Raw genomic sequence first — 10,766 nt, 5'->3', positions numbered from 1 at the left:
ATTTGAAACTGTTGTGTGGTTTTGAACTTAAGTTCAAATTTGTTGTACGTCTTTAATGAAATTAAAAACCAAATTTTGAACTTTCAATGCTGTTGTACAGTTTTGGCATGAATTTGAAATCTTAAAATACGTTATGAAAATATATGAGCTCACTGGTCATATTCAACACAATTATCAATTTACCAGCAAAGAAGAATAAAAGATGAACTGGATAGAAAGTCATGGAAGTGCAGTACTTTTGAATCATCTTTTTATTTACACTTTGTTTAAAAATTTTATACATAATTATTTTCAGTTAATTTTTATTAATACCTATAGAAAATTAGATTCACTTCTGTGAATCGTTCGTCTCTGGTGGCGATGATTGCATCATTGATGGAGGTGGAGGCAAAGGAATAGGCTTCATTATCTCATCAATATTAAACTTTGGAATAACTTTTCTCTCAGGATGATGATGACTGTGACTATGTCCATGATGACTATGTGATGATTGTGACTTAGAAGACACATTCGTTTGAGGAAATGACTTTGGTAGTTGCGATTTATTTGTATCTCCAGCATTGAGTGCTTTCCACCTCTCGTTTAATGCTTTTAATGCAATTGCTCGTCTTCTCTCATTATCTTGCTGATCGGACGGCGTTATAGACATTGTCAGAGAGCGCATATCACTGGAGCTATGATTAAGTGGGATTATAGGTTGATGCTTAACGATGCCAATATTGAGACTCATTTTATAAATAGGATTGACTAATAAATTAATTACTGGCTGCATTGCAGTAGGAAAGAAACTGAAAATAAGGAAATTAAATGTATTATATAGAATGTCGAAAATATTATTATCATTGACCCGTACTTAGCAAATATAAATGATTCAGAATTTGTTCCACGTATGCCATTAGAATGCCTTTGATAGAATCGTAAGTATATAAACGATGAAAACAAGCCACTACAAAACATTACTGGATACGTTCCACTTATTAGATTTAATGCCCACAATAAAATGCTGGTTATCATGAACGTTATTGGTAAATTTCTGAAAAAGAAGAAAAGTCGTTAAAAAATTTATAGACATAAGAATTGGCATAAGGGCCTTTTACCTATTAGTAAAGTTTCCAAATGGTGTTTTTGCAATTAATAAGTTAGGCATTACAAGCATTATTGCTACACATAATCCAGCTAAGAATCCAATGAGTCCGTGAATTTTAACATCGAAAAGGATCTCGGTATTCTTAGTGATTGCATAAAGTAGTAAGTAATATAAACTTGATAAAACTGCAACACTAAAATTAACAACGGCGAAAAATGCAAAAATCTGCAGTTGATCCCACAACGGCTCGATAAGTTTTAAGCACAAAGTTACACAAACAATGTCAATTATCACTTCCCAAATGTGAATTTCCAGAAAACAGAATGTAAATGCAGTCCAAATAGCAAATGTTGAGGGAAGTAAGTTACCAGGAATAACTGAAAGTGCCTAAAATATTTAAAAAGAAGAGTTAGAGTCAATTTACGTGTCAATTAATCTTGATAGATGCAATTTCGTGACTTTAACATTGAAATAACATCCAGTAGAAATAAAAATCATTTTCTAAAGTAATTAATGCTGATTACTTTTGTCAACCGGTTTCACTAATAGATACTTACATTAACAGCTGTCTCAGAAAACGATAGTAGATATCCAAGAAAAGTTATAGTCGAAATTAATTTTATGCTAGGTGATAATGTTGAAAAAAAGTTAAAATTATTCATTTGTCTATTCATTTTGCTTCATTCGACGGGATCCTTAATCTAGACGATTCACAGCACAAGAAACTGTAGATGGACAATAAGGAAGAGTTAATATAACTTAGATTCTTAATTATTTTTTTAATTTTCTTTTTTCTCGTAAATATCGTGTACTAAGTAGAACGGTGACTTGATGTGAGGGGATCTGATTGTTAGATTATTTTTAAATTTGTTTAACTTTGTGCCGGGTGAAAGAATAAACACAGCTTTGAGATATTACAGTTCATAGTTCCAGTATCTGAGGTATTTGAGGGTAGTTACTTGTGAATAATGCGTACTTTTTGAATTGAACCTCTTTATAATAGATCTCCATTCTATTTCATACACAATATTATCATCAGTTTAGAGCATTATTGCATAACTTTCAAAATGTTTGAAAAAATAACGGTTTTTCGGGGATTTCGCTGATCAATTTCAAATCCTGAAAGCCGTTAAAATATTATAATGAATAAAAGTCGTTAATTTAATTCAATTACAGATTAATGAAATTATGAGAGGGTTTATTACATTATTTAATTGCTCATATTGTATTTTTTGAATTGTACGGTGACAAACATTAACGGATATTACAAGAGATTTTTCATAAATATCTTCCAAAAAAAAAGAGTTCTAGGTAGATAGATTGATTGATTACAAGTTTTATAGGTAAGTTAAATTAAAATAATAATTTATGCATTATAGCTAATTATTAGTAGAGGAGATTGAAAGATTGTTGAATATTCTTACTCCTTAATTCCACTCTAAACAATAATTATAGAAGAAGACTTTTTTAAAACTATCTAAGCTCTAAAAAACGATCATCATAAATAAATAACTTCTTAGTTGTCATCATTTTCTTTATGTAAATGTTAATTATATAAAAACGTGTGTGTGTCTGTATATATATGCTTCATTGTTGTTGATTGATTTCATCTTCATTATTATCATTACTTTTGGCCATTCTGTTCACCATTCTCAATGGTTTTCGCTTGGCGCGAATATGTAAATAGATTGCATAAAGGAACATGCAATAACTCCACGATGTCCGTAAACTTTGACTCGTTTTCTGGAGAAATGTATCCGTGACGGATCAAAAAGTCTATAATTACTGGACAACTCGTTGTCTTAAAGTCTGATGAGAATACTCGTTCTAGACAGTCTGCTGCTGGCAGCAACTCGAAACCTTGGACCTAACAATCACAAATAATTAGCATGACGTCATTTTATAATCTAAAGGTCATAACTTACTTCTCCATCAGTATTAAAAGGAATAAAGTCCAATGGTAGCTCGAGATCAAATACAAATTCAGTATTAGGAAACAAGCCTCTTTCGCTCTCAAAAAAGAAGCTAACGCATCCAGCTGACACCTGAAACCGAATGTATCTATTTCAAGGTATGAGTCTAAAACTGATGACACTTACAATTTTCTGCGCAAGACTTTCTGGAATGGACGCTTCTTCGGCTGCTTCCTTTATAGCTGTTTCTTTGATTCCAAAGCCAACAGACACGCCGCCAGAGACCATATTGTCCCACTTGTCTGGCCATGTTTGCTTTGTGCCTTAAAATGTTAATCATTTGAGTAAAGGAATTTTGAGAATTATAAATGAGTCATACTTGATCTATGTTGCAGCCAAATACATAACCCTTTAGTAGGATGCTTAATATATCCATTAATTTCAACGCCGAAATTTCTGATCCCAAATAGAGATGTTGCTGATCGATCCATCTTAAGCAGTGATACATTGCTTGTATTCATTACTTCATAGCATTCATTTCTCCAGCCTGTAAATGAGTTTTCATTTAGTAAATTGTAAAGGAAGTCCAAATAGAGGAACCAGACCTTTTAAAGCGGATGCAAAAAGTCCTTTACTCATCATATCACGTAAAACTAGATCAACATTTTCAGTCCTTTCTGAATAGTCTCTATAAGCTGGATTCAGTTCAACTATAGTCTATAAAATAGACACACAATTAAACATTGATGCCATATCATCAAAAATCATCGGATAATGAATCATTAAATACCTCAGACGAGTTATCATGCTTACGAACATCACGAATAAAAAACACTTCAGGATACTTTAATAATTCAATAAATACATCAGGACGTACTAGACGATAAAAAAATGAGATTTGAATGTTAATTATAGTGAACATTGAAAAAAATTAATAATTAATGACTACTCACTCAAACCAACTTGATATCCATTTACTACGAACGGCTTACATACATTACGCTCAAATCCTAGAAATATAAATTAAGGTCGTATAAAATCAATAGATGGATAAAATGAACAGATAAATGCACTCAGAAGATGGATGATCAGAAAAGTAAAATCATTGCGCAAAAAATCGATTTTTTGTCGGCATTTTTCCATAAAATTTTTTAAACTTTGCATTACAACATTGTGTAATCAACAAATTCATTGTGTCGATTTTACATTCCAATCGGATCTGATAAGAAATGTAGAAAATTGACGTCCTCAAGTACATTTTAGTCACTTTAATGTCGCATTTCATAAGGAAAAAAATTTTTTTTTGATCAACTTACCATTTAAATAGAATACATTAAATTTCCTTGCGAGATCCAGGAGTCTTGAAGACATCTTCTTGATTGTAAGACCTTGAGATAAAGGTCAATTAAAATAGCTGGTTAATTTTTGCTTAAAAAAACTTTTGAATTATTTTTTTGTGCTTTTGTTGTTAATTTTTCGATTGCATTATTTCACTATAAAACTGTTAGACACTTTAATGCACACTTTGTCCACTATTTTATTGAAACTGTCATATTTCATATGATTAATATGGGAGCTAAAGCTGTTCACTTACAATTTTTACAAATTACCCAAGGAAAGTGACAAATTAAAAATAAATTAATGAACTTGACACATATAGACTTAACAAAAATTCATGATTTAAAGATTCTCTGAAACTTTCTAAAGTGGGTACGTAGCTTCATTCCTAAATTTATGCTGAAAAATCCACTAACTCTGCTTCTTCTTTTTTCATTGACTGATGTTGTGCATGTATTTGTTTAATGTTTACAAACAAAACCCTGAATCACTTTCCATTTCCTACATTTAACAGCTATGATTCATTGATTCTTGATCATCTTACAACATTAGACTTGATTTTAGACTAACTAATATAAAAATTAATTATATTTGAACTTACATTAATGTCAAAAATACTTATTAGGTTTTACGACTTCTTCTTCCAATACACAGACAAATGAACAGTTACACAGCTGATGTCATCGCTGTATTAGTGATCCTAATACATTGATAATATACAGTCACGGACTAGAAAATCATTAAATTTACTTGATTTTTGCGAGTATTGTATAACAAGTTCGTCACTGTATGTTTGTAACTGGAGAGAAAAAAAATCGACTTTTTATTCCAGTGGTTCAGTTATATTGCGACTATTAGTGCAATCACAACAAACAACAAAAATATATATCATTTATTATTGCATATATCTAGCAATAGTTATTATTCTCTTTAAAAAATCAAGTACTAAGCTTTAAACCAAATGAGTGATATTAAGAAAAATTCGGAATCTAAAAACTCAAGCAATGGAAATTTTAGAATAAGCTTCAACCAAGATTATACGTAAATATTATTTATTATTACTATTTTGTTGTTTACTGTGCCTAAATGACATCGATTTTTTACGAGTGCTAAATCATTAAAAATGGCTACTTGTTGTTCACTATTATTCATAAAGGATTAGCTGAATATTAATTTTAAACAAAGAATCATAATTTTGTGCATAATAATCGATTTGATGACCCATTTCTGGATCTCTTTGTAATAATAATTGTGAAATGCATTTTATCGTGTGCCTTAACTACGATAAATTATCATCATTTGCTGCTAAAAATTACATGATATTGGATTTCATAAGTTTAAAAGTCGTACGTACGAGTTGACGGCAAATATATATGCTCAAATCTTATTCGCAAGTTGTCGTTTATTTTTAAACTCAAGGACATTCTTTAAAAGATGTGTAATAACAAGGAATAAGTTGTAGCTTAATTGCATTTGAATTATTTATGCGCATTTATGAATATTTTAAAGTGAATTATGATAGCTTTGGATTTATTATTGATTGATGTGCTTAGGAGTGTCATTAGTTTCCTGATTATGTGATCCATGAAGCTCAGTGATGCATAAAGCTTTGCATCAAAAGTGCATTCAATTGAGGAAAGAAACTGAGTGAGCTTTGAAATTTGAGAGGGTTCCAATGATGTCAAACATCCAGGTCAAATAGGTTATCTCTAATTAGGCGCGTATTTGGGGAATTTTTGAGATTTTTGGGGCTCAATACACACAAAGGAATTAAAGGCAGCTGCTTTTAGATTCCATACAGCTTCCAAATGGAGCTTTAGTGTTGTTTGGAACTATAAACAAATCTTAAAGTTCACATGACGAAGCTCGAGTAATTATCAATGATAGTCTGATCAGTAGATAAATTAACAAGTATCCCCACTCCAATTTCTCAGCTTTCAAGTGCAATAAAAATTTTGCTTGCATCATGCAACAAAAATTATTTTCATGAAATTCACAAAGGAACCCAGGTAGAATGTACAAAAAAAAGTTTCATACAAGTCTGTACATTCCGTTTTCACTTTTGTGTATATTCAAGCTTAAACTTGCTAAAAATCAGGAATTCTTGAAAAACTGCTAATAAAACTCGAAATATACATTAATGCATTCATTATTATTAAGACAATTGTTAAGGCACTAGTGTTATCATCGTTCTCATTAAACAGCTGTAAAGTGCTCTTTTTGCATATCATATGATAAGTAATAAAAATACAGACGCAGCAACAAAAACAAAAAAAATATTCAAAATACATGCACAAAGTGCTGAAAGAAGGCACTGACGTCATATCAAAGAAGGCGCGATATATACAAAAACAATAATAACGAAAAGTATCAACAACTGAGGCCAGCTGATATTCAAGTTGTGTAAATTTGTGTTTGTTCGTTGCTCATAGCTTTATTTATACTTACTAACATCGCTGTGTACAATACAGTGGCGTGATTTTACCTTGACAATGCCTCAATTACTTATCAATAAAATCCCATTAAAAGATTAATCTTATGCTTTGTGTGCATTGATGTCAATTACCTTTTAGTCGAGTCAAGTGAATTTTGCGACGCAGTTGATTAGTTTAGGGCTGAATAAATATTAATTTACGTAGAAATTTAATGCGCCACTGCTACGACCATGAAATACAATAATAATAATATAAAATAAGCATAAGCGAATGCCAAGTTTTGTTTTTGAGTTTCTACAGTGAATAACAAGTAACGCTGAACAAATGATTTTCTACACGATCTAGTCATCTCTGAAATATGCAAACGATTCATTCCTAAATTCCCTTTCTTTATGCTTTGTTTATTTCTACTCTAGATCGTTATCTGTAGCTAATGAATGCGGCTATAAGCTGTTTGCCATCAATTCCGTTAATAAGATCGACGAGATATTCAATAGCGAGAGTAATGTTGATACGAAAATTGCTGAGCGATTGTTTGGTTCTAGTTTGGTGTCTATCGTTATCAGTAGAGAGCAGTACAAGTTGAAAGTAAGTACAAAGACCTCCTTTTGTTATTATTTCTACAATTTTTTTGTGCTTATTTGCTTTAAGCTTATTAATAAATAATGTGAAAATTATTTTCATTCTATACACGTGATAAACAATAAGTGTAGTCGTGCTGTACGACTTATCACGAGATTCAGATGCGTTCTTCTTCTTATCAGTTTGTTTTTTTGGGCTGATCGTGACTTGATGTAATAAAATAATATTTATGCACATGCCTTTTCTTATTTTGTAAATTATTGTCTGATTTTCTGGCATGTGAATGCATTTGAAGCTTACTTTTTTGATTTATTGACCATAAATGTCGGAACTAGCAATACTGCTTTTGCACTGCAATATGCATCCCAGGTTGAACTTTTTAAATCGTAGGATTAATTTTAAATCCTCGGATTAATATTAATTCCCGTAATAACAGCATCAAGATGCGATTTCTCAAAAGCTTCGCTAACTGTGCCTAACCAGATCAATCAAAATACTCACAAAATTTCTCTTCTCTTCCTTGTAGATTGTTCACTACAAGAAACGGACTGACATATGCGAATTTAAGTACCCTAAGAACATCCTGAGCGTGAAGATGAATCGCTCGAGACTGGTCGTTGGTCTTAAGGATAGCGTCTATATACATAACATACGTGATATGCGTTTACTTCATGCCATCAAGCAATTACCTGATAATCCAACTGGTCTCATAACTTTAAGCTTAAACTCTCATCTTGCTTATCCGTGTTCAAAAGATTGTGGCAACATTCAGATCTATGATGCTGGAAATCTTCAACATAGGATTATTATTGAAGCTCATAGCTCACCTGTTGCAGCTATGAATTTTTCATCAACCGGTACACTTTTGGCTACGGCAAGTCAAAAAGGAACTGTCATTAGGGTATTCTGTACTAAGAATGGTCAACGTGTGATGGAGTTCCGACGCGGCGTTAAGCGTTATGCACAAATCATGTCTCTTAATTTTAGTATTTGTGGGAGTTTCCTCTCAGTCAGTTCCAACACTGAAACAATCCATATCTTTAAGATTGACCAAAAGGCCAAAGAGGCAGCCGAGAAACGTCAAGATAAGCAAGCACTGACTGAAAGTGGCGACGAGGAAGATAAGTCAGATGAACGATCAGGAATTATGAAAGCATTTTCAAAAGCAATGGAAACATTGATACCTGTTAGTACGATGTTATATCAAGATCGAGCATTTGCTCATGTCCAACTTAGCGAGCCTGGACTTCGACATACATGCGTTGTTGCAAAATTAGAAAAAGAATTGCGTTTAATGGTTGCATGTGAAGACGGCTTTCTGTACATTTACAATCTTGATGCAAACGGCGGTGAATGCAAGCTTTTAAAATGTCATGATTTGCGTGGCTCATTATATGACATAACTGAATTGAATGGAAATGAGACATCAAGCGAATCATTAAGTACATCTGCTCCTGAGACAATAGTAGTCGATTCACCTTCTAATACGCCAGCATTTGAAACAAGCTTTGCTGAGGTCATGAAAGGTAAGTCAGTTGTTAATCCAATTGATCCTGTTAATACGTATCAGTCAAAAAATGCCCAGATCTTTGATGAGACTAATTTTCCACCTATGTGTCAGGCATGAGACTCAGTTAAAGGCCATAAGAAAAGAAATAGACGAAAGTAAATTTGTTTATTTTTCAAATTGATTACGATGCAATGCGTAATGTATTTATTCTGAAAATATATGTCTGTATAATGTAAATTTTAAAAAAAATTATATTAATAAGGCGCATTTTTATGTATCATACATTAATTAGGAGTCGTTCGTTAATGATGTTTATCAGAAAATGTTGTAGGAATTATATTCGGCATTTAAATTTTAATATACATTCATTAATCAGGCTGCTTAAAAGGCATTTAAAGTAATTCTAACAATGTTGAGTTTAGTTTAGAGGCTGCTTATATCTAGGGCTAGTCCAAATTAACGGGCATGCAGCCTACGACGAACAACGTCGGACGTTAAGAAAACGCAAGGTGTCCTGTTGACAATTCATATCCTATTTGGCAGTAAAAATTAAACTTTTCTTGGACATAAAATGTATTATTTATTTTATTTGGCCACTAATTGGTTAGTATTTATCCAGCAGCTTATCATTCTGGGTTTAATTACCATAAAGTAGGGACTTAGTCAAAATTTTATTGAAGGGAGGGTCGGGACGCTAGATGGAATCTTTGCATGGATTGTAAGGATGATAGGGGGCAGGAGGGGCTCGATGTTTGCGATTTTTATCACTAATTAAAAACTTTTAAAAGGGGGAATATGGGGGGTTTGATCCTTAACAACCGCTCACTAAATACGTCCAGTAAGTAGATAGACATAAGTTTTGAACGACTTCTAACATAATAATTTTAGCTACATTTAAATCATATAGAAAAAAATATTTAAAACTTTCGGAGCCGCATAAATTAATTTAATTTCATTAATTCCATAAGAAGGTCTAGCAATTTTTGGAAATTTTATTAGTAATGACTAGTTCTAGACTGGATCTAGACTATTCATTCAAAAATCTGAAGATATAACACAGAAAAATTAAGTAAATTAGTCTTGAAACCATCAAATTTAACTTTTTAACATCCAATAGAAATAGAACATAGAATTAATTAAAAACCATAAACAGAGTGAGCAACTATAACAATATTATTAGAGACCAGAGTTGCAAAACAGGCACCTGCTATAGGCCAAAACCGTTTAATTTCCTTTTTTTGTGAAAACCATACAAATTTTCAAAGAAATTGTAAGGTTTTTGCCAGTGACAGGTGCCTGATTTGCACCTCTGCTAGAAACATATAAAATGCGCCAAAATACTTCATTAGGCATAGTGTATCGATGTTCATATTATAGTAAATTATACTGTGAAAAACTCTCTTAATTATTCTTATTTATGAAGAAAAGTTAATTAAGTTTATGACTTGTTATTGTGATGATTATAAAACCTTTATTATTTATTATTCCTTCCTTCTATGGTCTGTAATTATTGTAAATTTCCCTATGAATCTTCTTTTCTATTTCCAGAGCTCGAACTTTAGTCGAGTCGAGACTTTTTCCATACAAAATTCGAGTCGACATCGAGCTCTGCTTATCTTCTCAAATAAATCACAAGAGCTACAGGAGTACGTTAATGACCTGATTATATAAAAAAAAGCAAATATATTATATATTTTTAGAAATTACACATTCTATTGAAAAATCTACCTTAAAAGAATTGCATTAATCAAATCTAGCTCCTAAGAGTTTTAATGAAAATTCCCAAAAAAATATAAAAGTCATGTGAAAATGTTCAAAAAATAAAACTAAGTTTAAGGAACTGATGAAAAGGTGTTTGACTCATTTACTCATTTTTTCAGGTATGGAATTAAAATAAACAG

General features: G+C 31.7%; 3 protein-coding genes across 6 annotated transcripts; 1 reads left to right on the top strand and 2 right to left on the bottom strand.

Annotated features, from left to right (window-relative positions):
- Positions 1 to 228: 228 nt before the first annotated feature.
- Positions 229 to 1,910, bottom strand: LOC139089894 (transmembrane protein 115). The gene is made up of 4 exons (XM_070639532.1): positions 1,645 to 1,910; positions 1,098 to 1,474; positions 854 to 1,033; positions 229 to 788 (listed from the first exon to the last, which is right to left on the bottom strand). Exons 1-4 carry the CDS (start codon positions 1,759 to 1,761, stop codon positions 329 to 331), a joined length of 1,134 nt encoding a protein of 377 aa, XP_070495633.1. The 5' UTR covers positions 1,762 to 1,910; the 3' UTR covers positions 229 to 328.
- A 379-nt stretch (positions 1,911 to 2,289) lies between these two features.
- LOC139089823 (uncharacterized) lies at positions 2,290 to 5,446 on the bottom strand. Of its 3 annotated transcripts, none has more exons than XM_070639443.1 (9): positions 5,401 to 5,446; positions 4,317 to 4,388; positions 3,954 to 4,010; positions 3,791 to 3,876; positions 3,606 to 3,717; positions 3,380 to 3,547; positions 3,187 to 3,323; positions 3,013 to 3,132; positions 2,290 to 2,954 (listed from the first exon to the last, which is right to left on the bottom strand). In XM_070639443.1, the coding sequence occupies exons 1-9, from the start codon at positions 5,429 to 5,431 to the stop codon at positions 2,712 to 2,714; spliced, it is 1,026 nt and encodes a 341-aa protein (XP_070495544.1). In that variant the 5' UTR covers positions 5,432 to 5,446; the 3' UTR covers positions 2,290 to 2,711. The 3 variants fall into 3 exon arrangements, with proteins under 3 accessions (XP_070495544.1, XP_070495546.1, XP_070495547.1); XM_070639445.1 differs by lacking the exon at positions 5,401 to 5,446 and adding an exon at positions 4,940 to 5,025 and having other exon boundaries at positions 2,291 to 2,954; XM_070639446.1 differs by lacking the exon at positions 5,401 to 5,446 and adding an exon at positions 4,595 to 4,856 and having other exon boundaries at positions 2,291 to 2,954.
- Positions 5,168 to 10,715, top strand: LOC139089822 (WD repeat domain phosphoinositide-interacting protein 2-like). Of its 2 annotated transcripts, XM_070639442.1 has the most exons (4): positions 5,168 to 5,379; positions 7,190 to 7,361; positions 7,882 to 8,881; positions 10,414 to 10,715. In XM_070639442.1, exons 1-4 carry the CDS (start codon positions 5,300 to 5,302, stop codon positions 10,425 to 10,427), a joined length of 1,266 nt encoding a protein of 421 aa, XP_070495543.1. In that variant the 5' UTR covers positions 5,168 to 5,299; the 3' UTR covers positions 10,428 to 10,715. The 2 variants fall into 2 exon arrangements, with proteins under 2 accessions (XP_070495543.1, XP_070495542.1); XM_070639441.1 differs by having other exon boundaries at positions 5,170 to 5,379; positions 7,882 to 10,715.
- The last annotated feature ends 51 nt before the right edge of the window (positions 10,716 to 10,766 follow it).

This window comes from Chironomus tepperi, unplaced genomic scaffold (genome assembly GCF_022539635.2).
Source record: "Chironomus tepperi strain 1889 unplaced genomic scaffold, CSIRO-AGI_Ctep_v1 contig_196, whole genome shotgun sequence".
NCBI lineage: Eukaryota > Metazoa > Arthropoda > Insecta > Diptera > Chironomidae > Chironomus > Chironomus tepperi.
This window is presented reverse-complemented; position numbering and strand designations above follow the sequence as displayed.

Coding starts and splice junctions, on each gene's coding strand:
- LOC139089822 (XM_070639441.1), top strand. CDS start 5,300: ATGAGTGATATTAAGAAAAATTCGGAATCTAAAAACTCAAGCAATGGA. Junction 5,380..7,189: donor AGCTTCAACCAAGATTATAC/GTAAATATTATT, acceptor TTTCTACTCTAG/ATCGTTATCTGTAGCTAATG. Junction 7,362..7,881: donor GAGAGCAGTACAAGTTGAAA/GTAAGTACAAAG, acceptor TCTTCCTTGTAG/ATTGTTCACTACAAGAAACG.
- LOC139089894 (XM_070639532.1), bottom strand. CDS start 1,761: ATGAATAGACAAATGAATAATTTTAACTTTTTTTCAACATTATCACCT. Junction 1,034..1,097: donor TTTGGAAACTTTACTAATAG/GTAAAAGGCCCT, acceptor CTTCTTTTTCAG/AAATTTACCAATAACGTTCA. Junction 789..853: donor GAATCATTTATATTTGCTAA/GTACGGGTCAAT, acceptor CCTTATTTTCAG/TTTCTTTCCTACTGCAATGC.
- LOC139089823 (XM_070639443.1), bottom strand. CDS start 5,431: ATGTCATTTAGGCACAGTAAACAACAAAATA. Junction 4,011..4,316: donor TAATGTATTCTATTTAAATG/GTAAGTTGATCA, acceptor TTATATTTCTAG/GATTTGAGCGTAATGTATGT. Junction 3,133..3,186: donor AAAGTCTTGCGCAGAAAATT/GTAAGTGTCATC, acceptor ATTCGGTTTCAG/GTGTCAGCTGGATGCGTTAG.